This window comes from Fopius arisanus, unplaced genomic scaffold (genome assembly GCF_000806365.1).
Source record: "Fopius arisanus strain USDA-PBARC FA_bdor unplaced genomic scaffold, ASM80636v1 scaffold00006, whole genome shotgun sequence".
In the NCBI taxonomy this organism is placed as follows: domain Eukaryota; kingdom Metazoa; phylum Arthropoda; class Insecta; order Hymenoptera; family Braconidae; genus Fopius; species Fopius arisanus.
This window is the reverse complement of record NW_011887745.1, coordinates 438,058-461,424: the sequence shown is the minus strand read 5'-3', so window position 1 is coordinate 461,424 and position 23,367 is coordinate 438,058. Positions and strand designations below refer to the sequence as shown.

The following is a 23,367-nucleotide window of genomic DNA, read 5'->3' as shown; positions in this document are numbered from 1 at the left end:
TTGACCATCAAAAACACTTCGATTGGATCTCTGAAACGGGAATGGGAGTATCAGATACATTGAATTACGTTCTGTTTTCTAATCCCGTCAGCTCGAGTGCCGGTTCGTTTGCGAAAACTGCTGCATCACCTGTAAGTCGCTGTTATTTTTTAATAAAAAATAAGAGGAATCAATTTATTTATTGTTATTGCCTGATTTTTGGAGACTGGGTAATGCTTCTATAGTTTATTTTATTTTTGAAACTTTGAGGTCATGTAGATACCACACATCCCATAAACCAAGGCCATATTTTACATTTTTTACTGCTATTTTGAATTGTCATTTTTTAAATAGTCCCACCAGTGCCGAACAGCTGCAGAGTGGGGATGACATGGAGATGAGGGGAAGGTGATAGTGACCGCCGCGCTGTCTCGTGCCGCCTGAGAGAACTTGTCCCCTGTTTTTGGCTTGACAATACCTGCTTGTATCATACCTTAGATAAGGGCTCTGGTGGGAGAGACTGAGGGAGGAGTTGATAACCTTGAGGTGTAATTTGTACATCATAACCTAAAAGTGACGGACGATTGTTTATCGGAAAACGAGAACATTGAAAAACAAGTCGAGGCCTGAGGGGAATTTGCAGAAGCGATGGGTGGAATTTTAAACAGTATTTGGTCGTTTTTCGCATACTGGTACTTCAGGTACACAATTGTGACTGAGTTGTACATGGTTGCCAAGTGGGAGAGGTATTTTATGAGTATCCTTTGATGAAAAAATGCATGGAGATTTTTTTAAAGACTTGATTGTCTATTCATTCATCCAACGAGACGATTTTCGTGAAGCAGTTTTTTATTCCGGTGTAATTCTGGAATGAACGGTTTTCTTTTTTTTCTCGTAAAAAATCTTGTTCCCTCAATTGATCTCGAAAAAAAATGTTTTCCTGAACAAATATTTCAGACATCTTCTTCCTCGCCATGTTTGGACTTCTCTTCATATTCAACTACAACATATTGTTACCTACTACCACAAGTTTATTTATTCGCCAGTAATAATTACAATTGTTAACATGGATTACTCAAACTACCTGTGCAGACGGGCAGAGCTTGCGACAGAATAAACCTACATTATTTACATATTCATAACTATATTGCTTGAATGATAAAACTGTGACAATTGATTTATTATTTTTCATCAATTTTTATATCGAAAAATCAGGCTAAATACAGATATTTTGGCAATAATCAATTATTTTTTCTCAGTCTTTTTGTTTAATTGTAAGTTTTGGGCGGTGATTTTAATACCGACATTGTCAACAATTTTCTTTTTTCATTTCAACAGGGATAGAATAATTAACTTCGTTCTTTATACAAATTTATCATTTTGTTCATTAGTCTCGGAATATTCTACGCTTCATTTTCGATTATTTTCATCACTACTTGAACTTTCACTTTGTGTTTATTTATTTGAGTCATTATTATCGAGACTAAAGTGGCTCCCATAATGGATCCAACACAAATAAAAGCCTTGGTCCGAGTGTCATGAATATATGATCAATAAATATTGAATCTTCATCCACATTACACAATCATTTTGAATAATCAACGACAGAAGACAGAAACCAATTATTCTTTTCTCTAAAAAATTTGATTTTTCTCCGTCTTTTCCTCGATTATTTACCCCTAATTAGCTGCCAATTTCCCAACCCTTAGGCTACTGCTTAAATTTCCCTAATTAATTTTTTACTTTTAATTTTTATCGATAAAAATAAAAACTCTTTCCTTTTTTAATTCACATGAGTTAATTTTTCCCTAAACCTGAATGAAATTTGGATGATCGAAATTTCAATTTATACTTGAATTATTTTCACCGAAAAGAAATCACTCACCTTTCAACAAATGAGTTAATCAATTAAAATTACATTCACATCATACATGATTATTGATAATATAAGTAGGCACGATAGGAGTAATAATAAATGCATCACGTTGATACCGCGAGCGTGGGAAGAGTTATTTTCACATTTTTACGCATTAAATAATCATTAATCATGAGCATGACGCTGTTGAAAGTAAAATCACGTTATTGAGTAAAGCTCTTCTCATTATTTTTCTGCAATAAATTCACCCTCAATCGATGTAAATCATTGATTAATTGCAAAAATTGTGATTAACATATGGGTACCCTTTACTATCTTCCAATACTGTCTGGAGACTGTTAATAATCCTTATCATCTACAAGCTGTCATCCATTCTAGAATGCAAATAAACTTTTACAAATTCCTGGTTATCAACTCTTCAAACAAAACAATTCTCTCTTCGATGTTACATCAATAATAAGACTGCCAGGATGACGATAATGTACTCTTTAGGATGAATTCTCATGAGTAGTGAGAAAATGGGAAAACCAACTGAATGGATCCATTTTATTTAAATTTATTCAACAAAAACTCCTCCAAAACAAGATCTCGTTAGTTTCGTGATTATCTTGATAATGGGTGATGCTGGGATAAAACTCGAGTGAAAGTTTTCAAAGTATCAAAAATGTGATAATCATCCTGAGCCCCCAGATATTCCCACTAAACTAACGAGTCAATAGGCGTTCCTTTATTTCCCTCCTAAAATCATTATTCAATAAAATATTCGACGCACGACGAAAACTCGATGCAATTCAAATCACTGGTAAATAAGATACGGATCTACTGTCCATCATAATATCATTCTCACTGTCCAATCGTCTCACACGTACCCTCTGCTTGTAATGATACTCTTTGAGATAAGTTTTAAGTGTCTTTGGCAGCTGTAACTTGTTAATGCCATCGTACGTTGTTCTCGTTGTGATGACAGCGCGACAGAGATGTTGAAGGGGAAATGCGAAATTCCGATGCAGTGGAATCGTGAGCATTGGCTCGAAGAACATACAGCACGATGGATCCTTGTAATGTTCAATTAATCCACAAACCTGGAGGCACAACAGATAATTGTATACGGCTGACTCATTAATACAGAATTGCGAGAATTCCTATCAATAATCTTTGAATTTATTGTAGGGATAGAGCTGATTTAATGTAGAAATAATTACCGTTTCAGAGGCGTAGACACCGGGATCGTGGGCATCAAAACTGAATTTGTGATTCCACTGCTCTACTCTCGCGTGAAGAGATCTTCCGTATTTTCGGAAGCTCACGGAGAAGAGGAATTCCTCCTGGGCTGAATCTCGAAGAAGAAATGTTCCCTCTTGTTTGCCATCTAAGAGACTTTCAGCTTCGTAACGATCCATTTTACCCCAGTAACACGAACAGGCCGTTATTGAACGCAAATCTGGCACTAGGCAGTGAACGTAATCGACCTGTAAATAAATTAATGATTGGACAATGAAATCCCCGAGAAGATTGCGCTTGGATAATTAAGTGATTAGTAAAGATAAATTATTTAAGGTGGTGGGACTTGCCTGAGTATGAGCCGGTATTTCAATTCTGGGAACAAAAGTAAAATCAATCTGCGATAACGCAGTGAGAGCAGCTGCGTGGATGCCAGCATGTGTCTGGAATAACGCAGCTAGACTATCAACAGTGATGCCATTGGGATAGACTTGAATTGCTGATGAATAATTAGGCCGATAACCGGGTGGCGGCTCCACCCCCTCCTCCATCTCTTTAGCTCTCTCCTGTCTCGCTCTTTCATCGCAGTCCTGCAACAATCCATTCTTATCAATTCCACTGGTAATAAAAGTTTATCTTCACTCAACTTTATACTTTGAATTTAAAAGTATGTCCATATTGCATGAGCATATCATATTGTGTGAAAATAAAAGAAATTAGGGTTGAAATAATAAAAGCACCGGGTGATCCCTTAATTGCGATGATCGAGGATCGACTGATAATTATCGAATCGTTGATGAGATTAATTTAAGAGGATAAAGTCATTATGGGAATTACGATTGGCTCACCTCCATTGGGAATTCAGCGGGATTAAATCTCGATAAATCGATAACAGGACTAGGTGGTAGGGGTCCCAATTCAGGACTCTGGGGTGCTGATCTGTTGTTGAATACAACACCAGCACCCATGGGATGCTCCTCTGTTCTCCTGTAGCCCGTACAAACGCACTCTGAACTGTTATTCGATTGCTCTGGTATATCAGTATTTTTTGATCCTTTATTCTTGGCGCAATTGAATTTTAGGACCCAATTCGTTCGTTTCTTCTTGGAAGATAACGCATGATTGCACACTGGATTTTGATCTTTATCACGTTGTTTACCTAGAAAAATTATTTAAAAATAATATTCGTATTGAGAATATGGACAGTTGGAGTGTCACATGTTGATTGAGAATTAGATTGTTGAGAATTGTCCGACTGAAATTCAACGTACATTCCTTCAATATTTTCTATTTCTCATTTTGAGAAAATGAATAATTTTTTAAATCAATTGATATTTAATAAAACTCTCCAATTCTAGTTATCTCCCCCTCAGCATTTCGCTTCTGATATGATATTTTTAGAAAATGTGGGTGCTGTTTTTCGGAATATTTATTCAATTCAATACAATATATTAAAAACACAACTGCCTGATTTTTAAATTATCTTGACATTTGAATAAAATCAATGATAAAATTTCATAATTAATCATTAATTAGAGTAAATAAAGGGATTGTCGGCTCCATGTTCCTAAAAATTCTGGTATTCAATGAATTGTCTGTGAAACTAGTGTCACTATTCTAAAAATTGATAGTTAAAGATCGAAGAAATTAAATTCTGTTCTCATTATATATATAAATATAAAAAGATTTATTTAAAAAAAAACAAACTTACTTTTTCTCTTGCCAAAGGAAAGTGTCTTGGAGGTTCTCCTCAAAACAGGATTACCAGGACTATCCTCAGCACTACTACTACTATCACTTCCCCCAGAACTACTGCAGCCTGGCTCCTGTTGCTTCAAATCGGCCTCATAAGCACCACCAAAATTTCCATTGCTACAAATCTTGCCTTGCTCCTGGGACTCAATAGGTTGACTATAAATAGTTTCAAATCTAGCATTATGATTATCCAACGATAAATTCAATTGTTCGTTGTCAATATTTCGATTTTGCTTATTATCCTCGTTCGACAATGTACCATGCCCATTTTGATTACCATTATTCTCATTATCGTGATTATCAACCTCATTATTTCCCATGTCGTTGATATTCGGACTATTACAATCGATATTGCATGCTTCCGCTTGTTTGTTCATTCTGAAGAATTCTCGGAAGCTAGCTAAATGCTGTCCCATAATTACCCAACCTCACAGGCATTTTATCACTCACAAGTTTCTCTATCATTCACTCCAACCGATTATTCGGAGTGATTAAATGACTCCTCGTATGACCAACCAGTCAATAATGTGTCACTCGCCTAATGTCTATTTCTCTTCATTTTAATTCCACTTGTTTGAACTTTATTATTATTGGGACACTCAATTTATCTGCTGGTTGACTGACGCACAGACTCGTTTGCCCCGTTAGCATGTCTTCTTAATCTGGCAATCGAGCGTTCAAGACAAGGACCAACTGTACTGAATTTAATGAAACAAGTGAGATGCAACTTTTTATCGCTGGGGCGGGGAAATGAGTCACGCGTGTTTGCTCAAATGTCTTATTCAATCGTTTCCCAAGATCGTGTGAATTCTCCACGCATAAAGAAATCACTGGATAGACGAACAATCCACCGAGCACTCGACGTACCGTTTATTGATAATGAAATACGAGGGGAAGTGAAAGTTATCATATTGCGTACTCTTTGAGTCGTGAAAAATAGTCGAGGTGTGACGGTGTTTTTATTTACTCCTTTCCATTCACTCCGTTTTTTTTTTCACTCAATTTTTAACAAGAGTCATGGATTATTTGCGGGTAATTCGTTGATAATTACACCACTTCCACTGTGGCATTGGCAATTGCACTGGGGGTGAGGTATTCGTCAGAGGAAGTTGTGACACGACATGTCAGAACGGGTTGAGACTCGTTCGTGCTTGCCTTGACAGACGGAACTCGAGGAATCACAAGGGCTTTTCTTTTCTTGTTATTTACTCGGGGTTATCATTGTTTTTAAGGGTTTTCTGTGCACTGGGGGAGGGGTGAACTTTGGGGGCAGATGAGTCTTTGTGCCCTGGGGTAATTGTTTATCACGAGTCAATGGAGATTTTTGGATTACATACTGCTGCGTCGTCAGCCATTTTCGATGGATAAAACTCCCACTCTGACATGACCTGTCCAATAAGGGAGGAGGTGGTGGGAGTTGGTGAATGGAGGGGAAATTCAGGGGGGAGGTATCTCGTGGACAGCTGGGGAATTTTTGAAATTGTCTGACAGCTGGTTATAGGGGCTGGGAGGTTATCGACTGAAGAAGGAAACTTTATTTTCATTCGACTTTGAAAAAAATTGTTTTATTATTGTATTTATTTATTTATTATTTGTTCTCGTGAAATTGATAGTTCTTCAATCTAAGTAAATAATTATATAACATTTATTTGAAATAATAATAATAATAATATTTAATTGGCATTTTTTTACGCGTAATTGAAGTTTAATTATTGAAAAAATACAGATAAAAAAATGATTGGAATAATTGAGTCGACAAAACCATAAGAAATTTCTGTATTAAGTATTTATTACATACAAGCATTTCTTTTTTTTACAATGTGGTATTTTCATTTCACATAGACACGATCGATGATTAGTTCTCATTGAACTGTTCTCTCACAACATTTAAAATCATTTTCACGTATCATATTAACACCATGTTATTTAGACTACAGGAAGATTAATTCCGCCACATTTAACCCACGAAAACTGGGGGAACGTTCAACAAAAGGGGGATTATAATTCTCACAATTCTCCATGAACATTTCTGTATTCACAATTTACAATAATGAATTAAATTAATCGAAAAAAGAAAAATAAACTGTTGAAATCCTGAATTAAATTCTACACGACAGTAACATGCTCCCATTATAAAAAGACGTATTGATGCAGATTTTCAATGTTCATTACATGAAGAATAATAAAATAAGATAACAATCGCAACTGCAGAAAACGGAAATAATTTCTCTCTCATTAAATACTTAATCCATGGGAATAACTCCAGGTGTTTATATCACGTGTTACTTTACCATTAATAAATAGCCACTGATTAATCATCAATTATTTTTATTGATTAAAAAAAAAATTACCATTCCGTGAATCATTCTCACATTTTTCATTCTCAATGGATCGCTTTCAAGTGTCACTGAAAGGCCAGTGACTAGGCCGAATATCATAAATCATCCCCGTGAAAATAAAATCATCTAGCAGTGACTATTTTCCAATAATTTCACTCTCACCGATATCTCAACTCACGTGTGCCAACTATTCAATTTCTGCAGTAATAATCATTAACGTAAATGTCGCAGGATACTTGTTTTCTCCGGATGAAGGATAACAGAGCGAGTAATTAAAAATGTTGAATCACTTGACTAGTGAGTGCACGCCCCAAAATAGAGTACGGAAGAAATGATTTTAATTTCACTCATTCGTCCTCCCTGATTGATTTTAAAAAATGGACAATCCTCTGATAATTTTTATAATTTTTACTGTTACAATTGTTTGACGATTGAAAAGAACATGTAATTCTCATAATTATATCCGTACGAATGGGTTTTTGAGAAACTTGTGCAAATGTTTTGTGAAAAAACCGTTTAAAATCTAGAATTTCCTTCTCGCCCTTTAATTAAAATGACAAATGTCGAGTTTGCATACACTGAATCGGATGGAACGAAAGGGGAAATTAATTTAATGACGAATTTGTAACATACACTAGAGTATAGGGTGTTTGCGTAGTGTGTGAGTGTAATATACTTTTTCACTTCTGAATCAAATAATGTTATAAATAGGCGATATCCCATCAATGTTTTTTCTTTTCTTCTAAAAAGTTAGTTTAGTGTTTGTAAGCATTTAATTACTATGACGGGCATAATTTGACGTCTATGTTTGCCACTATAATTATAATTGAAATTAACATTATATATTATTTTACATTTCTCCGGTCTTCCTCTTGTAAATGATCCTGTTAAGGAGAGTTATCATTTTTTTATATTTCTATTCGTAAAGGTTCTTCAAGGGGTTGAGGGTATTCCAGCAGCACCACCCAAGGACACTGCCATCATTCCAATTATCTTTTTCACGGTTATTTGGGTAATCGCCGTCTGTTTATTTACACTCTTCATTCCTCCACTCTTGTCATCGATCAAACTCATTACTCAATATCTCAATCATCATTTTTACCATTATAATCGTCAGGGATACCTAACGTTTGCCAGGGGCAAACTGGTAATTATTCCATCGGTATTTATCTCTTCATTCTTCATCATCAAAGTATTTTTTTAATTATAACTTTTATGATAGAAGATCTGGAACAAATTGGAAATTAAATCATAATAAATTAAATTAATGGGAGGGAATTTAATTCATTGAAGAATTCAGTGGGCACCTGCTGGAGATTTATTATTCAAAAACTCATTTTGAGGGGATCCAAGTTCAAACTCTCCCCTATATTTGCACATCAAGTTTCAGAACTTGAACTGAAAATCAGTGGCGAAGAGGTAAAGAGCAAAATTTCCCCATCTATAATACAACATAATAATAAAACAAGTTTTTATACTTTACTTATTTTCTACCAAAATACTATGAATTTAAATCGTGAGAAAGTGATTAAAACCTGAGTTAAATGAAAATATATATTCATATTTAACTGTTTAAACAAGAACTCGGAAATTATTTCATAGACCAATTATTCTAATTATTTTATTCTGGAAATATAAAGATTATTTCAGAAGTTGTAACATCTTAGATATTCCAACGTTTGCCCATTGAATTCATTCACTCGAGATTGTTCCATGCTCATTACCTGGTAATTGATTATTATCTTGTGTCTTGTTGTTGGTGAAATTATCCTGGAACGGATTAGTGTTGGCATTTGTCGCTGCAGGCACAAAGGGGTTGACCATGGGAGTAAAGGGCATAGCCCCTGGATTTAAATTTGAGTTGAGGGAATCCTCGTTGGATAGATTAGTTGACATCTCCAGTATCGGACCCTTATTGCTATTACTCAGTGTATCAAACTCTGATAGGTCTAACAGGTTGTTCGTGACGTTGTTTTGTTTTCTATAAAATCCCCAAAATCATAAAGTAAACTAAAAAAATTAAACAAGCATCTAAACTACACCTCTAATTCAATCCTAAATGCTCTCATTAATCATCTCAACAATTATTCTTGACGATGAGTACACGGCAAAAGTAGGCAGTAAATAGACACGACTACGATGATAAATAATCATCAACAGCACAGATGAATTTTTTTATTAAATAAAACAACAGTGATTCCAAACTGAAAATAAAAGTAAAAGAGAGCATGCAAAGTTACTCAGCACTAGACTGAAATTTAATGAAGAATGAAGATATTTAATCAATTAAATGAAATATGTGACAGTAAGGAACGATCGGCTGTGAGTTTAGCAAATGGAATTATCGAATTGGAGTTCGATTAAACAATTTATATGGATTTCCTCTTTGCTGAACTCTCAATGAAATTATGTACAATCTCCATGATGATTAATTTTTGTTTATACTATTTAACTGACTTTACATTATGTACATTAAAAAATATAAGACTGAAACTTCCTCGGAGTATTAAGAGTTGCTCATGTTTAAATACCATAAGTATCATTTCTCCATTAACGCCTACATCACTCTTTATTGCGACATAAATCTTGATTTTTAACAAGGCTAAATAGACGCGCATTGTTTATCGGTGTTAGCATCAATAGTTTACAGATGGTTAGAAGCAATTTCGACCTATCATCCTAGCAACAGTGATAACACTTGATATTCTGAGATAAAAGAATTCTATCTCAAGAAGAAAATCATTATAATTCGATGTCCCTTTTTTTAAATTAATTATTCCCTTAAAAAAATCATTTTCACTTCACTTAAACGTAATGTATACGTGAGAATTAAACGATAAATCTAGTATTATGAAAAAAATTTCGGAAGAACGGTACATATGCCCTTTTGTTTTTGGTACCTGATTTTTACTGCAGGGGATAAAAAAATTCTGAAAGCAAAAGTTTTACATTTTGAACGCTTTTGGATCCAAAGAGGATTTTCCAAAAAAATCGTTTTTTAAAATCCAATGCATAAAGTAATAGAAACTAGAACATCATTTGATTATTGTAAGAGAAAGAGTTCTCGAAGTAAATGGAAACACCGCTTATTCCTAGAATCTTTCCCGTAAGTGATTTTCCCATTGAAATAATAATTCTTTTTTCTCTCGATTCCCTGTTGAATATCAGTTACAAAATATATGTGTACAGTAGAATCCCGTTATAGTCGTTCTCGTTATTGTGGCATCTCTCCTCAATTTCTTTTTTCGGGTACCATTCAGTTCCCGGACTCCACTCCGGGCTACAAGATGTAAACAATCTATATTGTTTCATCTTTATGCCGGTGAGGAATTGAATTCCGTGGAAAGTAAACCGAAAGATTAATTTCCCTCGTATTTGAATTTGCTATGAGAAAAATTCAGTTTACGGTCGGAGCGAACACGTGGTAGTTATAGCCTCCATTCATGCGACTACAACGAGAGTCCACTGTAATTGATTTTAATATAATACACAATGACATAAATGTGATTCAACAATTATTATCCATCAATTAATGCACACAGCAGTCAATTCGCAGACTTTAATTATCGACCGATATATCCGTTAATCCAATTATTTACTCTGACTACTTTTGCAATGTACAGTACATAACAGTGATAATGTCACTGAGCAACATTTTTATCAGGCAGTATCTGTTTTTTTTTTTAAATCGTTATCGATAATTCAATAATAAATAAATTGCATACATCATTATGTGACAATCAAGCGGACGAATACAAACAGCACTTTAATGATTTCAATAGTAGAAACATTCTATCCCTCAAGCATCTCCAACAAATCAACTTTAATCCTGAATTTTTCCTGGATTTTAACCTCCAGTGAACTAGATTACGATGTGCTGTATTCTCGAATAATTAATCAGCAATAGAAATTGTAATGTCGTAATCAATCGTACGACAACAGATTTCGTTAATATTGGTTTGATTGAAATTTGAATTTATAGATTTTAGATAAATTGGCGTAATTATCATTGCATCGATGATTTGATATTAATCATATTATTGAAGTGATGATCGTAAAGAAAAATCGTGCGACGAAATCATCATTCCGGTGATTTTTTTATTATAAAATAAATGATAAGTTTTCGATTTATGCATTCGTTTGATCTCACTTTCTCTTGATTGTTCATACTTACACAGTTGCATTGTCGAGTGTGATTTGACTGTTGATGCCATTTCCATGATTCGTATGATGTCCATTTAATTCACCCTCGTTGCCCTGGTTATTTTCAAGCAGAGCTTTGTTAATATCGTTTATGCCATTGCTGTGCGTTGTACCATTACGCACAATGTCTGTGGAGATATTGTTTCCGGGATGATTATCCTGCTGCTCAGCATTTATTAATTGTTGAGTAGCTTCAGAGATTAGACTCGCCGTCATAACATCCTCTGCTTTGTTTCCCGGCATTGGCTTGCACTCCTCACTTGGGCTGTCATCTTTTGATTTGTCATCTCCGTTGTCACCCTGAAAGCATTTATCAGCTACATTTTCTATTTATTCCATTGATAATAACGATCATTTGTTCTTCATTTCTTTTAAAACAATGGGAAAGTTTATTTATTTAATAACTATTCACGTATCATCATTCCTCATATTTCCCCAATTAAATAAATCATGTTTATTATTTAATTGTTTCTTTGAATTTTTAGTTCTCAATTGATTATTTGAAATGGAGAAATTTTGAACGTACAGTAGAATCTCCTTAATTCAAAATAAAAGAGTTGAAGAGTACATGAAAATATTCAATGAAAAAAAAATCACTGTCATGCTGGGAGAATGATTTCAAACTGAATTTAATAAGATGCGTAATGAATTCACCTTTGTTGGCGTATTAGCTTGATTATTTCCACCTCGAGTGCGTTTCATAATAGCCTCGACTCGTTTACGTCTAGCAATACGCTCCTCTTCCTCCTTTTTCAGTCGCTCAACCATCTCCAGCCGTTGTCTAGAAAAAATAAAGTAAATGAGAGATTCAGGAATAAAAGAGCCATTAACATCACTACAATAAACAGATTAAATTCAAGTTGATCGGTGAGTGCGTACTTCTCAGCTTCCTCCCTCGCTTTGCGCTCAGCCTCTTCTTTCTCCAGTTTTTGTCTAGCTTCCTCTTCACGTCGTTTTCTGTCCTCTTCCTCACGGCGTTTAGCATCCTCAATTGCCAGTTGCAGCCTTTGTTCCTCGGCTTCACGAGCTTCACTAGCCAGACGGAGAGTTTCCTCCTCCAGGCGACGCTGTTCCTCTTCCTCGGCGCGTTGTCTCTCCATTTCTAGACGCTCCTCTTCCTCCTGCCGACGAAAAAATAATTGCACAATTTCCGCATCCACAAAAGAGCTTTTCCCATTATCGACAATAATTATTACAATTATTATAAACATAATTCATATCTAATCAGAATTGTCTGAATCGATTACAAAAAATTACAGCATTATTCTGCTGCTCTCTTCGTATAAAAAAAAATATTTATAATTGAGGTGCAACTGCAACTGCTGGAAATGAGAGAACTATGTAATAGTGTAGATATTAAAAAAAATTAATTTAATTATTTTCCTGTTCCCGACTTTAATTGAGACATTTGTGCAGATGAGATATAAGAGTTTGAAAAATTTATCTGCGTAACCTTAATTTGCTCTAGAGCCCATAAAATAGTTAATTAACTCGAGACAATGAAGATTACATACCAAACGTTGTCGTTCGAGTTCAGCCTCTCTCTCGGCCTGTTCCCTGGCGAGTCTCCTGCGCTCAGCAAGTGCTGCCTTGGCCTCTTCCTCAGTGGTAATCCGGATTTTAGCAATCATCGAAGCAGACATATCAACAATCTCCTCGACATCGCCCTCGGGCTTGACCTCCGGCTCCGGGGAGGATTTTTTCTCAGCAATTTCCTCCTTCGGTGTCAACGAAGATAGTTCCTGAGTGGACTGCACCACTGGGATTGCCTCAACCGAAGAAACACTCACCACCATGGGATTATTTGTCTCAACGATATCCTCACATTTTTCACTGCCCTGATCTATCTTCTCCTCTTGCTTCTCCTCAGCTTTAATTTCTTTCACTTCTTTACTATCGTTTTTTATTATCTCAGTGGTATTCTGACGTATGAGGGGCGGCTGTTCGGTGCCAGGACTCTGGAGAGGGGTGGCTTTCGGTGTGACACGTGGTGATGCTTTTGCACTCTTTATCAATCTATCACTTGGCTTCCTGGGGGCCTCTGTACTTGATCTAGGTGTTGAGGGTTTCTTTGGAGTCGTGTGAACCTTTGGCAGTGGGGGCTTTGAGTCCTTCGTCGCACCCTTTACTTCACCCAAATCTGGAATTTTTCGGGATTAATTTAAAAATTCAAGGGGAGTCTCGTTGAATATCGTGAGATGAGGATGGAGAAATTTATTCAGTTTTTTATTCAATTCAATGAGTCCAGTGGAATCATCATCAAAATTAATCGAGTTCTTAAAATACAATAAATGATCAATTCCATTGAATTTATTTCATCCATCATCATGTAATATTCAAAACCCAGTAACGCAATGACTCCTCATTTGTATTTACATGTGCAATAGCGGAATAAAGAAATATAAAGCAAACCAAGAATAGATTTAAAAAATGGATTAAATAAAATATTAAAAAATAGAAAAAAAAATTAGCAGAGCTGGAGTTTGAGTGAAAAAAATAACGAGTAGTTGTGATAAAAATTGCCATCTCGTGTAATGAATTATGTTCAGTTCTATTCAGTTCTGTTCTGTGCTGTTCTGTGGCGATTCTCCACCTGGATTCGACTGAATAAATTCAGTAGCGAAGTGGTAAAATTGTTACGGTTTTTCCTAATTATAAACTATCAAAAGATAACATCTGCTGACAGCCTTATAATTTCATATAATATTTTTTTGTATTTCCATCTCCAGTAATTTTCGAAATTCATAGAAATCGATGACGGGTACGAGCTAGTGCTTGGAATTCAATTTGTCTCGTTTTACCACTCCAGTACAGAATTAAAAATGGTGTTTTTCGTTTTAAAAATAGATCGATGCTCACTGTTTCTCTCTGTGACTGTAACACCAGTTCCAGCAATAGATGCAGGTCGTGGACGTCGTGGTGTAGATGTTCGTGGACGTAGATTGACGTTGCTGCTGGCCACGCTGCTGCCACTCTGTTGACTCATGGAGCTGTGGGGTCTCGATGGACTGTTGGGCGTCACCTCACCACTACGTACACCTGAGTATCCATTGCAATTCCACCGTAAAGAGATATATACATTTTTTTTTTACGTAATTTATGCTTTTTTAATGGTACTTTTTATCATCTTCAGTGTTACATACGCCATTTAACAACAGATCATTTAACTTGATTTCTAACTCTCTAAATTTCGTTTTTGCGTGAAAGTTTTTGCATTCATTATTTCTGTAAAAAAACACCCGCCACCAGCTGTCGGTGCTATTGATTATTGTGTTGGTTGTTGTCGAATTAATTGGCAAAATTAAAAGAGGTAACGGAAATTATATAACTTGTTGGTATTTCTTTGAAATCAGGAGAATCATTAAAAAATTATTATTAAATTATATTAAATGAAGGAAGAATTTGTTTTGGTCATTGCACATTAAAATACAAGTTTATATAATTTCTTTCTCGTTGAGGTTTTTTTTTAATAGTTTGTGGTCACCTTACCGAATTGTTTGTCGTTATTTACCGTGAGGATCCCCTCCACCTTCGGTACATGGGAAAGCGTCTTCGTGGGTAAGATATATTGATGGCGATGTGAGCTTTGTTAATCAATGATCAATAGAAAATGTCAGAGAGAATAATTTAGGAGCAAAAGCTAAAGGTAACAGATACATTTGCTCTTTGATATAATTATCAAGGAATATCTCCGAATTTAACTGAAATTATTCTCAGAACTTCGGAGCTTGTCTACTGTTATTACATTATCTTGTTATCCTTTACCTTTTGATTACTGAATTAATTATATTCGGTAGTTATTATTAGCAAATTAGCAATGTAAGTAAATATTGAAGATTAATATCGCGGAATATTCAAAATTGTTAGTTTTGAATTTAGTGGTGAGCGATTTTTATTTAGTCTGAATAGTTGAGTTATCTGGAAAAACCTTTGCAATAATTTGAATAAAAATAAAAGATTTGGAATAAATAAATAAATTGAACTTTTTTCAGAGTTTTGTGTAGGACCCGGAAAAAGTTATCATGAACGTTGAATGGATCTTTTTACGTTCGATTTTTCTCACTCTATCATTGTCCTACGAAATTTCTGGGTAATCTCACCGGAAAATTCCCTGAGCTCATTAACTTCCCCACTGAATTGTAAATAATCATTGATTAATATCAGCTCACTCGCGTTCAAATAAAATTCATGCTCAAGTACTTGCGTACCCAACTCCTCAGCATTATTCAAATATATACAATTAGCTATTAAAAATCAACGCTAAAAATTAATTGAAGCAATTCACATCGACAAAATGACGTCTCTAGCGTGGAATGCGGTAGGAAATTATCTCTGAGCTAAGGATATCCAGACAATTTTGGAATTTTAAAAAATTGCACTTGAAATTTCAAAATTTCAAGTGGAACAAAACTTGAATTTTGTTTGACAACAAAGTCGCGTGGGATTTCTGAATTGACGAATTCCCTGATTCGTCAGTGAAAAATCTGCATCTGTAATTCTCAACACTAACAATAATCGCCAGCCATAATTTTCTTGATAAATTAAAAAAAAAATGTGAAACTGAGTGACGGCTTTAACTCGAAATTGAATTAAAACTCATACAATCGATAATTCACATGCTTGAGTGCCTCGAATTTCGAGAAATTTTGATTAATGTAATATGTTTGAAAAGATAAGGGTTGTTGGATATCCTTAAGATAAAGCGTTCTATAAAATCGAAGAGTTGAATTCACAAAGAGCATGCCCTTACCTTGATGCTGCTGGTGCATCTGTTCCCTGGCCTTTCTCCTCAATTTTTCAGCTCTTGTCGGCCTAAGTAATGGTACAGCACCTGGTAATGTGCCCATGCTACGGGAATTATCGGTTCTTTTGAGGGTTTTGGAACCGGGCGCAGCCAAATGCGACATGCTTCGACTCATGCTGCTTGCGCCCAAATTCTGTCCCCCATTCTGACGCTGCTCATTAAGAGTGCTGAGCTCATTAATGCGTGGCTTCCGTGGCTGTGAAAGCTGATCCAGTCTCGACATTGAGTAAGTCCTACCTGGTGAACGTGTGAACGCCTTAGCACTTGAACTACGGGATGACATCGCTCCGTCCCGAGGAGACGGTATCGTTGGCATCAGATCAGTTCTTCGTCGATTAACACGCAGATAAACTGAGCTTGGGCTACCCGATGTTCCATCGTTATCATCACCTGAAAATTTTTCCCCTTGAATACAGACAACATCTACAGCCAGTGCAGCAAAACGTCAACAACTCCCTAGAGAACGCAATAAAATTTTAACAATTGCTATTCAACTATTCACTGGTTATCACTGACAAGGACAAACATAGGGGTTTTTTAATGACACGTCTTCAGAGATTGGTGGAAAAAGAGGAGCACAGAAAATTTTTTTATTGAGTTAGGATAAATTCTGCTGTCAATTTTTCTTCGTGTACTGTGAGATTAGAAGTTGCAAGAAGTTACGAGTGAGATTTTTCATACGTCGAAGATTGATTTCCTTCATTAAAAAATATATTTAAAAATATCTATAATATTAAAATTGTAAATATAATAGAACGATCTCTCTCACAATTAAAAATAAAAACAATTAAATAAACTAGAAAAGAATGAAACAATTATTCTGCCCAGATTTTTCCAATAATGATAAATGAACAGCTAAAATTTATGTCTCGAATTATTAAAAAAACTTTAAGGGTCAGTGATTCAAACAAATGACTTATATAATATAATCAATAATTTGTTTGCCCTAATTATTCATTTTTAGATAGTCTCAATTAATCTTCAACGTCTGAGAAATTCCACTTGAATGACCAGCAACTTGAAAAACTCGTGTTGACGCCAACACGATGAAGAGGTGATTGAAGATTCTCTCAAGGGTATGAGGATTAGACAAACACTGTTGTGGCGAAGTTCGATGTAATGTTCTCATTGTCTAGGGTACAAAAGCCATGTGGAATAGTGAACAAGTTTTGGGTAGACAGCGGTACAAACTTCATCGGCATGCTTAAGCAGGCAAACTCGTTTGCTGTATACCAACAAAAAGAAATACGAAACGAGTAAAAAAATTTTATGATTTGTGACTATTCTTCGTGTACACTCCGGAATAAACAGCTGACAGTAGCGATGATACATGCGATGTTGTGTAATGCAGTATGCAACATACGTAATGAGCGTGAAAAAATGCTAACGAGTATTGTATAGCCATTCGACAAGTCATTCCGGCCTATTTAAGACAAAAACAAGAGCGATCGCTGGGAATTATTGATGGATACACTGAGAATATTTTTTTTAACGAATATTCCTTTACTTGAGATAAGTATTTCAGTAATGATAGTAATTACCATTGAGAAATAATCGTACGTACATTTCAGTAATTTCTGAAAACTGACACCGAGGATTTGGCCAAAAATATAATTTATCTTGCTTCATTAATTCGCAGAATTATTGGAAAATTTCATACAAAATGTAGCTATCGTTATGGGAACTTAGCGGGAAATCTTTGGAAATTTCTTGACTGGAAATGTGCAGTAGTGACAGCCAAGACGTCTGCAAAAAATACTTGTCTCTAGTATCTGTATATTCGAAAGAAATCATTTTTTTTCTCAGTGTATAATCCGTCACGGAAAATTACGCGAAAACGGAAAATTTCCGTAATCCTGTTCTTGATGACAACTTATTTCTCTGGATTAAGCACGTAATTGATGATTGCGCAAAAAAGGGATTTATTAGAAAATCACTCCTTTCTGAGTTGACAGGTATTTTTGGTAAATACTGGAATTGATAAAAAATGGAGTTATAATTGTGTATCAATCAGGTTTCGTCCCAGGATTACGGAACTTTCGTGTCGTTCTCAGCGATTTTTTTCTCTCCGTGGAGTGTGATAATTGTGATGCCCCGGGATGCAGAACTCCTCGATAATTATCGTTATCGAGCACTCACCGGTGGCCGGCCGTTGTACGGTAGCACGTCTAGTATCACAATCCGATTTATCATCGATGGCAAAGATGTCAGTTGTGGGAGGCAGCGATAGGCTGGCCCTTTTATTTTTTGCATGAGTTAAAGAAGGATCGGGACTAGAATTCCAATTGAATACCTCATACATTGACGAGGACATTCTCATATCTGCAAAAAAATTTAACCAACCAAATAATGATACACGGAGAAAATTAATTCATCAAAATTACCATGAAAATTGCGTTAAAATTGCGTTACGAAAATCGCAAAGAGGTAAGCGATTGCCTTTGAAAAAAATTCTATGTAATAAAATCGGTGGAAATCGCGAATAAAAACGATGGATTCCATTAAAAAATTTAGCGCAAGTCACAATATCAATTTTGGGACAATTCTAGCGCCTTCGATTAACTATTTACTAGAATATATAAACCCGCACGCCTCCCAACAAAGAAGATTACATCAAAACAAATAATTCTTGAATTAATTAGATTAATTAACCGAAAAAAATGATGATAAGATTTTTGTCGCTACGCGAGTTGTCACGCAATTTTTCCAAAACTTTTTTCTCCGTGTACTTTTTTGTGCCGCTCAATTCTCCTGACTCGGAGTTATTCTTCGAATTTTCTGTGGGTCATGACTGAAACATGATGTGAAAACGTGTGATATGTGCATCAATGCAACTAAGAAAGCCACCGAAACCATTCTGCGTGAACTTCGAGGCGTGAGCACAAGAAGAATCACATAATTTTATTGACAGCGTTGAGGAATTAAGTCACTGTTAACTGAAAGAAAATTAACGATAATGGAAACACATGGGGACAATCAGATCTTGAGACACAAGATTTTGTATTCTGTCATGCGAATGTTCTAGACTGGGGAATTTCAGGATTCTCGTGTTGTCACTCAGGAATAAATTGATTTTCCCATTAATATTGTTCTTTCGACTTGCTTCAAGAAATTATTTAGTATTTAAAAATTATCAGACATTTGAATGTACGAGGAAAGAATGAATGAGAATTTATTGATGAAAAAAATGTATTCTCTTGTTTCGAGAATTAATTTATTGGAACAAGAGAATAATATTTTGATGGGAAATCCTTTTTCTGACAGTGTGGGTAGGTGATTGTGAAGGTCGAGAACACTGAGCCGAATTTATGAGAGTTCCGAGGTAATGGCGATGTCAATGTTCGAGGAGTGAAGTGATAAATCAGGATGTAAGAATTTGATTTTATACGAAATGAAATTATGATAAATCCTAAAAAAATGAGACAGAACTAAAATAGTCTAGGCATTTCCGAGTCTCTTCGATTAATTTTAAAATATTTTCCCTCTGGAAGATCCCCCAAAAAATATTGAACAGTGCAACTGACCACGAGTAATACTAATCCGTAAATATATAAATCACAGAATTAAGGACTGACAAATAACTAGCAAAACTCCAAGCTCTACCATTGATAGATAGTCATACCTGTGTTGAAGCCTGAAAATGTCTCACCAACAGCGTTGAAATAGCGTAATATCAATAACAATAACGAATTGAACATAATTAACATCCGACCTGAGTAATCGGCGAAATTCGGCCCAGGCTGCGACCTCCGAGACAAAAAAAAAACATTTAAATAAAACAATGAAAGACCTACCTTCACCAGGCTTGCGATCAAGACCACCAGCCGAAGTGGCACGTTTCTTGCTACCATCGAGTTCTCGTTCAGATGATCGCCTGGTGAGTGGTTGTGCTGCTGGAAACATCATGACATTTGTCGTCGATGTAGCCCTGCGGGTGCCCCAGAATGACGAACCACCGGTATCCGCTGGTTCCAACATACGTGGGGTTGAACTACCAAATGCAAACACAATATGCGATCTCTCGTTCTTCTTCTTCGCCTCGATCCGAGCCTCGCGTTCCTGATTCTTTCGAAGTATCGCTTCTCTCCGTTCTCGTTCTGCCTCCCATATCAGACGCTTCCTCTCCTCCACTTGGGTCCGTCTAAAAATCAATCAATTCAATTCATGAAATAATCATTAATTAATCTAATAACTCATAACAAACCATTGCTAACAAGTGAAATTGATATAGACCTTAATTCCTGATATCAATATCCATTCATTGATTAATCAGCTATTCATTTCCAAATTATGTGAGTAAAGTCTTTTTATTGAATGAATAATCAAAATGAACTATAACTATAATTAAAAGTTTTAATTATAGTTTTATTTAAAACCTAATGAAGATTGTCTGAGGGTTCTACAGGTGGAGAATCCGAATAATATTTTTCGATCTAAATAATTGTTTCAATGTATTCATCCATAACGTGAGAAGAGAAAAATATTTTCGAGCTGATGATTGGAAGATGGGGTGAACGGTATAAAATGATGATTCCTTTAATTTACCTATCCATGTCCCTCGACCTCAGCTCATCAATGCGTCTCCTTCTCTCCTCCTCCCTCTGCTCCCTGAACCTCTGGGCAGCAAGTGCCTGATTCCTGAGCTCCTCGAGTTTTCTCTGTCTCTCTTCATTCTGCCTCTCCCTCACCAGCTTCACCCTGTCTAGGTCCTTTGCACTCCCCGTGGACTCTCGTCCTGCAACAATTGTTCCTTCATTTGCCTCGACCAAACAATCTTCAGTGTTAGATAACAGTATCATGTGCTTGGACTTCTGACATTGTGTGAACACGTGAGAGGAGAAACGAGTGGGTCAGGAGAGATAGACTGTTTAAAGTCATTCTTGTGAAATTTAAATGAAGCAGAAATTAGCAGAGAGGTGTGAATTACACATTGGGGACAATGAAAAATGTAACTCGCACTGTTCAACAAATTTTTCTTCATCTCCATCTTCATCTCCAGGGCTAAATCTCAGATGTTGAGAAATTGAGAATTAATGACTTTTTATTTTTAAAGCTTCTCGAAATGTCAATTCCACTCGTCGAAATTTATGAGTGCCTTTTTGTTATTATAATGAGATTTAATTTTCGAAAAACGCCGAAAAAATTTTGAACAGTGTAGTTTGGTTCATAAATGTGATACCTTGTTTCTCATTGGGATGATCACCATCTAGGGAGTCTTCGTCGTAGAGACTGCGACGCTTGGAATCTGTCGAGAATATAAATCATATTGCAATGACATGATGATGTGTGAAAGGAGAAAAATCCGAGTGATTTTCGTAGTGAAGTGAAGAAAACAGGTCGATTTTCGTGGTTTAAACGCTTGCGGTTTAAATCGGAAAATCGACTCAACGATTCACCATTCATCTACTAATACTTAAAAATTATCTCAATAAAATCTGAAATTTGATTAATGCTGTAAAAACTGGATGATGAGAGTATTAATTAAGGGCTGCATCAGGGGATGAATTCGCACCGAGAAAAGAAAATTATTTTCTTAAATTTCTTTGCTAACCAGTAAAATATATTTGATATCAGTATATCTTGTGGTATTTATACAGATTTACTGGTGGGAATTAAATATATTTATCAAATTTTTCTTTTCATCAGTGCATAGGTCCATGCAGGAATAAATTAACAAAGACAAACTAAAGTTTTCACTCAAAGTCATAAGTTCTATTTGCAATCAATTCCCTGGAGTTGATCCTGTGATGTATACGTTTAATTATCCCGGCGGTTTCTTCGCAATCAAAATGGATTAGTGATAAATCCAGAGGCCAACAGACATCCATTAATTAAATTTACTCTGTTGTTCACAGGTTTGCAGAATAAATATTCGTGTTTTCATTTAACTCTGTTATTTATCACTGACAACTCATCGCCATGCATAAACAAATCGTCATGCCCTGTATTTTTACCTGTCCAATTGATAGATTCATCCTCACCACCGACATTAGCAAACCAATGCATCGTTTGCTCTGGGGAGGAAATTGAAAATCCACGAGTTAAATTATAATCAAACTCATTTCCCAACGACTAGATTTCTGAGTGAGACGACACGTAATTGCAATTAGTTTGGGTGCATGACTCGGTGAGGGCATTGTTTCCACTCGGTGATTGGGAGTGTCAGGGATAAAATGTGAATTGAAACCGATCGAGTGTTCTCCACTTCTACTAGCTCTCGAGGATGGGTTGTTCCTTGGGCAATAATTGGAGCCCTCGTTAGTGTCATCAACAAGTAATTGACCAATTGAACAATGACTCGGCAAGAATTTCGCAGGAATTCAAGTTGCAAAATGTGCACATAGAGAAAATATTATTTATCCTAATTTCCCAATTTTTTTTTAATGGGAGACTTCATGAAGAGATGAATGTTATTTTCTGGTGATTTTTTTGTAGACTTCGCTGGTTTCAACAATTCTGCTGAGGATTCATGGGTTTATTGACGATTTCTCCTGACAATTGATGAGAACGGTGAAAAACTGAATCGAAATTGGATAGAAAGGGATGAAATCCCCCGTCGAGTGAAAATGGGATTTATATTCCGATAAATATGCATGTGAGAGCGATTGGCGATCTCGAAGATTGAATTAGACCAGAGGTGATGTCTCGTCACTGTCCGGAGGGCTGTAATCAGGGGAATGTCAAGCCCAAAGCCATTTGCCATGCCAATTGAGAAAATTTGATTTTCCACGGGTGGCAGAACGAGACTGGGGCTAGCAAACGGGCTTTATTTCCGGGTCTCATTAAAAGGTCCGAGGCATTGAATTTTCTATAAATGCCTTGAGATTAATTATTTATTACTCAAGGATCGCATTCCATCATCCTGACATTAATTAACAAGTCAACCAAACCCGTAACCAATTGCCATAAATTTTCCATCGTGTGTCAAAAAAAGTGTTAATATATAGAAAATAAAATATTTCGATAAATATGTCTCCACATCGATGTTATGACTTGGTAATTCGTGAATAACGAGGTAAAACACTGAATGTTATTGACCTTGTGAGTGAAATTTCAAGAAATTTCCGATAGACTTGAAAAGATATATGACAAAATGTAATGTTGCAGGCTCGACCCTCTTCAAGCCACTCGATTATCCTCAGAACTATCCCAACTCGATTGAAGATATTTAATATTCAAATTAGCCTGTT

At 35.8% G+C, this 23,367-nt stretch overlaps 3 protein-coding genes across 17 annotated transcripts in view; 1 reads left to right on the top strand and 2 right to left on the bottom strand.

The window, feature by feature from the left end:
* Positions 1 to 7: 7 nt before the first annotated feature.
* On the top strand, positions 8 to 1,224 carry ghi (ghiberti). The gene is made up of 3 exons (XM_011316110.1): positions 8 to 131; positions 334 to 736; positions 937 to 1,224. Exons 2-3 carry the CDS (start codon positions 628 to 630, stop codon positions 1,026 to 1,028), a joined length of 201 nt encoding a protein of 66 aa, XP_011314412.1. The 5' UTR covers positions 8 to 131; positions 334 to 627; the 3' UTR covers positions 1,029 to 1,224.
* Positions 1,225 to 1,421: 197 nt separating this feature from the next.
* LOC105273586 (Suppressor of cytokine signaling at 36E) lies at positions 1,422 to 6,215 on the bottom strand. The gene is made up of 5 exons (XM_011316109.1): positions 4,788 to 6,215; positions 3,925 to 4,235; positions 3,427 to 3,666; positions 3,058 to 3,324; positions 1,422 to 2,937 (listed from the first exon to the last, which is right to left on the bottom strand). Exons 1-5 carry the CDS (start codon positions 5,245 to 5,247, stop codon positions 2,647 to 2,649), a joined length of 1,569 nt encoding a protein of 522 aa, XP_011314411.1. The 5' UTR covers positions 5,248 to 6,215; the 3' UTR covers positions 1,422 to 2,646.
* A 387-nt stretch (positions 6,216 to 6,602) lies between these two features.
* The window catches only part of LOC105273578 (ensconsin), a 76,051-nt gene continuing 59,286 nt past the window's right edge, over positions 6,603 to 23,367 (bottom strand). For 5 of the 15 annotated variants that reach the window (XM_011316101.1, XM_011316093.1, XM_011316094.1 and 2 more), the window contains 13 exons: positions 22,132 to 22,191; positions 21,357 to 21,422; positions 20,723 to 20,912; positions 19,972 to 20,318; positions 18,317 to 18,499; positions 16,124 to 16,567; positions 14,233 to 14,412; positions 12,888 to 13,513; positions 12,253 to 12,494; positions 12,028 to 12,154; positions 11,345 to 11,673; positions 8,895 to 9,151; positions 6,603 to 8,397 (listed from right to left, as the gene is read on the bottom strand). In XM_011316101.1, coding sequence (XP_011314403.1) covers positions 8,384 to 8,397; positions 8,895 to 9,151; positions 11,345 to 11,673; positions 12,028 to 12,154; positions 12,253 to 12,494; positions 12,888 to 13,513; positions 14,233 to 14,412; positions 16,124 to 16,567; positions 18,317 to 18,499; positions 19,972 to 20,318; positions 20,723 to 20,912; positions 21,357 to 21,422; positions 22,132 to 22,183 — 3,057 coding nt within the window. In that variant the 5' untranslated portion in view covers positions 22,184 to 22,191 and the 3' untranslated portion in view covers positions 6,603 to 8,383. The remainder of the gene's footprint in view (positions 8,398 to 8,894; positions 9,152 to 11,344; positions 11,674 to 12,027; positions 12,155 to 12,252; positions 12,495 to 12,887; positions 13,514 to 14,232; positions 14,413 to 16,123; positions 16,568 to 18,316; positions 18,500 to 19,971; positions 20,319 to 20,722; positions 20,913 to 21,356; positions 21,423 to 22,131; positions 22,192 to 23,367) is intronic. The other 10 variants (XM_011316095.1, XM_011316096.1, XM_011316088.1 and 7 more) reach the window with 6 other exon arrangements.

Excerpts from the sequence above, each read along its gene's own strand:
- ghi (XM_011316110.1), top strand. The coding sequence starts at position 628 with ATGGGTGGAATTTTAAACAGTATTTGGTCGTTTTTCGCATACTGGTAC. Across the intron at positions 737-936 it reads GTGGGAGAGGTATTTTATGA|ACATCTTCTTCCTCGCCATG; the intron begins GTATCCTTTGAT and ends CAAATATTTCAG.
- LOC105273586 (XM_011316109.1), bottom strand. The coding sequence starts at position 5,247 with ATGGGACAGCATTTAGCTAGCTTCCGAGAATTCTTCAGAATGAACAAA. Across the intron at positions 3,667-3,924 it reads CCGCTGAATTCCCAATGGAG|GACTGCGATGAAAGAGCGAG; the intron begins GTGAGCCAATCG and ends GGATTGTTGCAG. Across the intron at positions 3,325-3,426 it reads AAATACCGGCTCATACTCAG|GTCGATTACGTTCACTGCCT; the intron begins GCAAGTCCCACC and ends ATTTATTTACAG.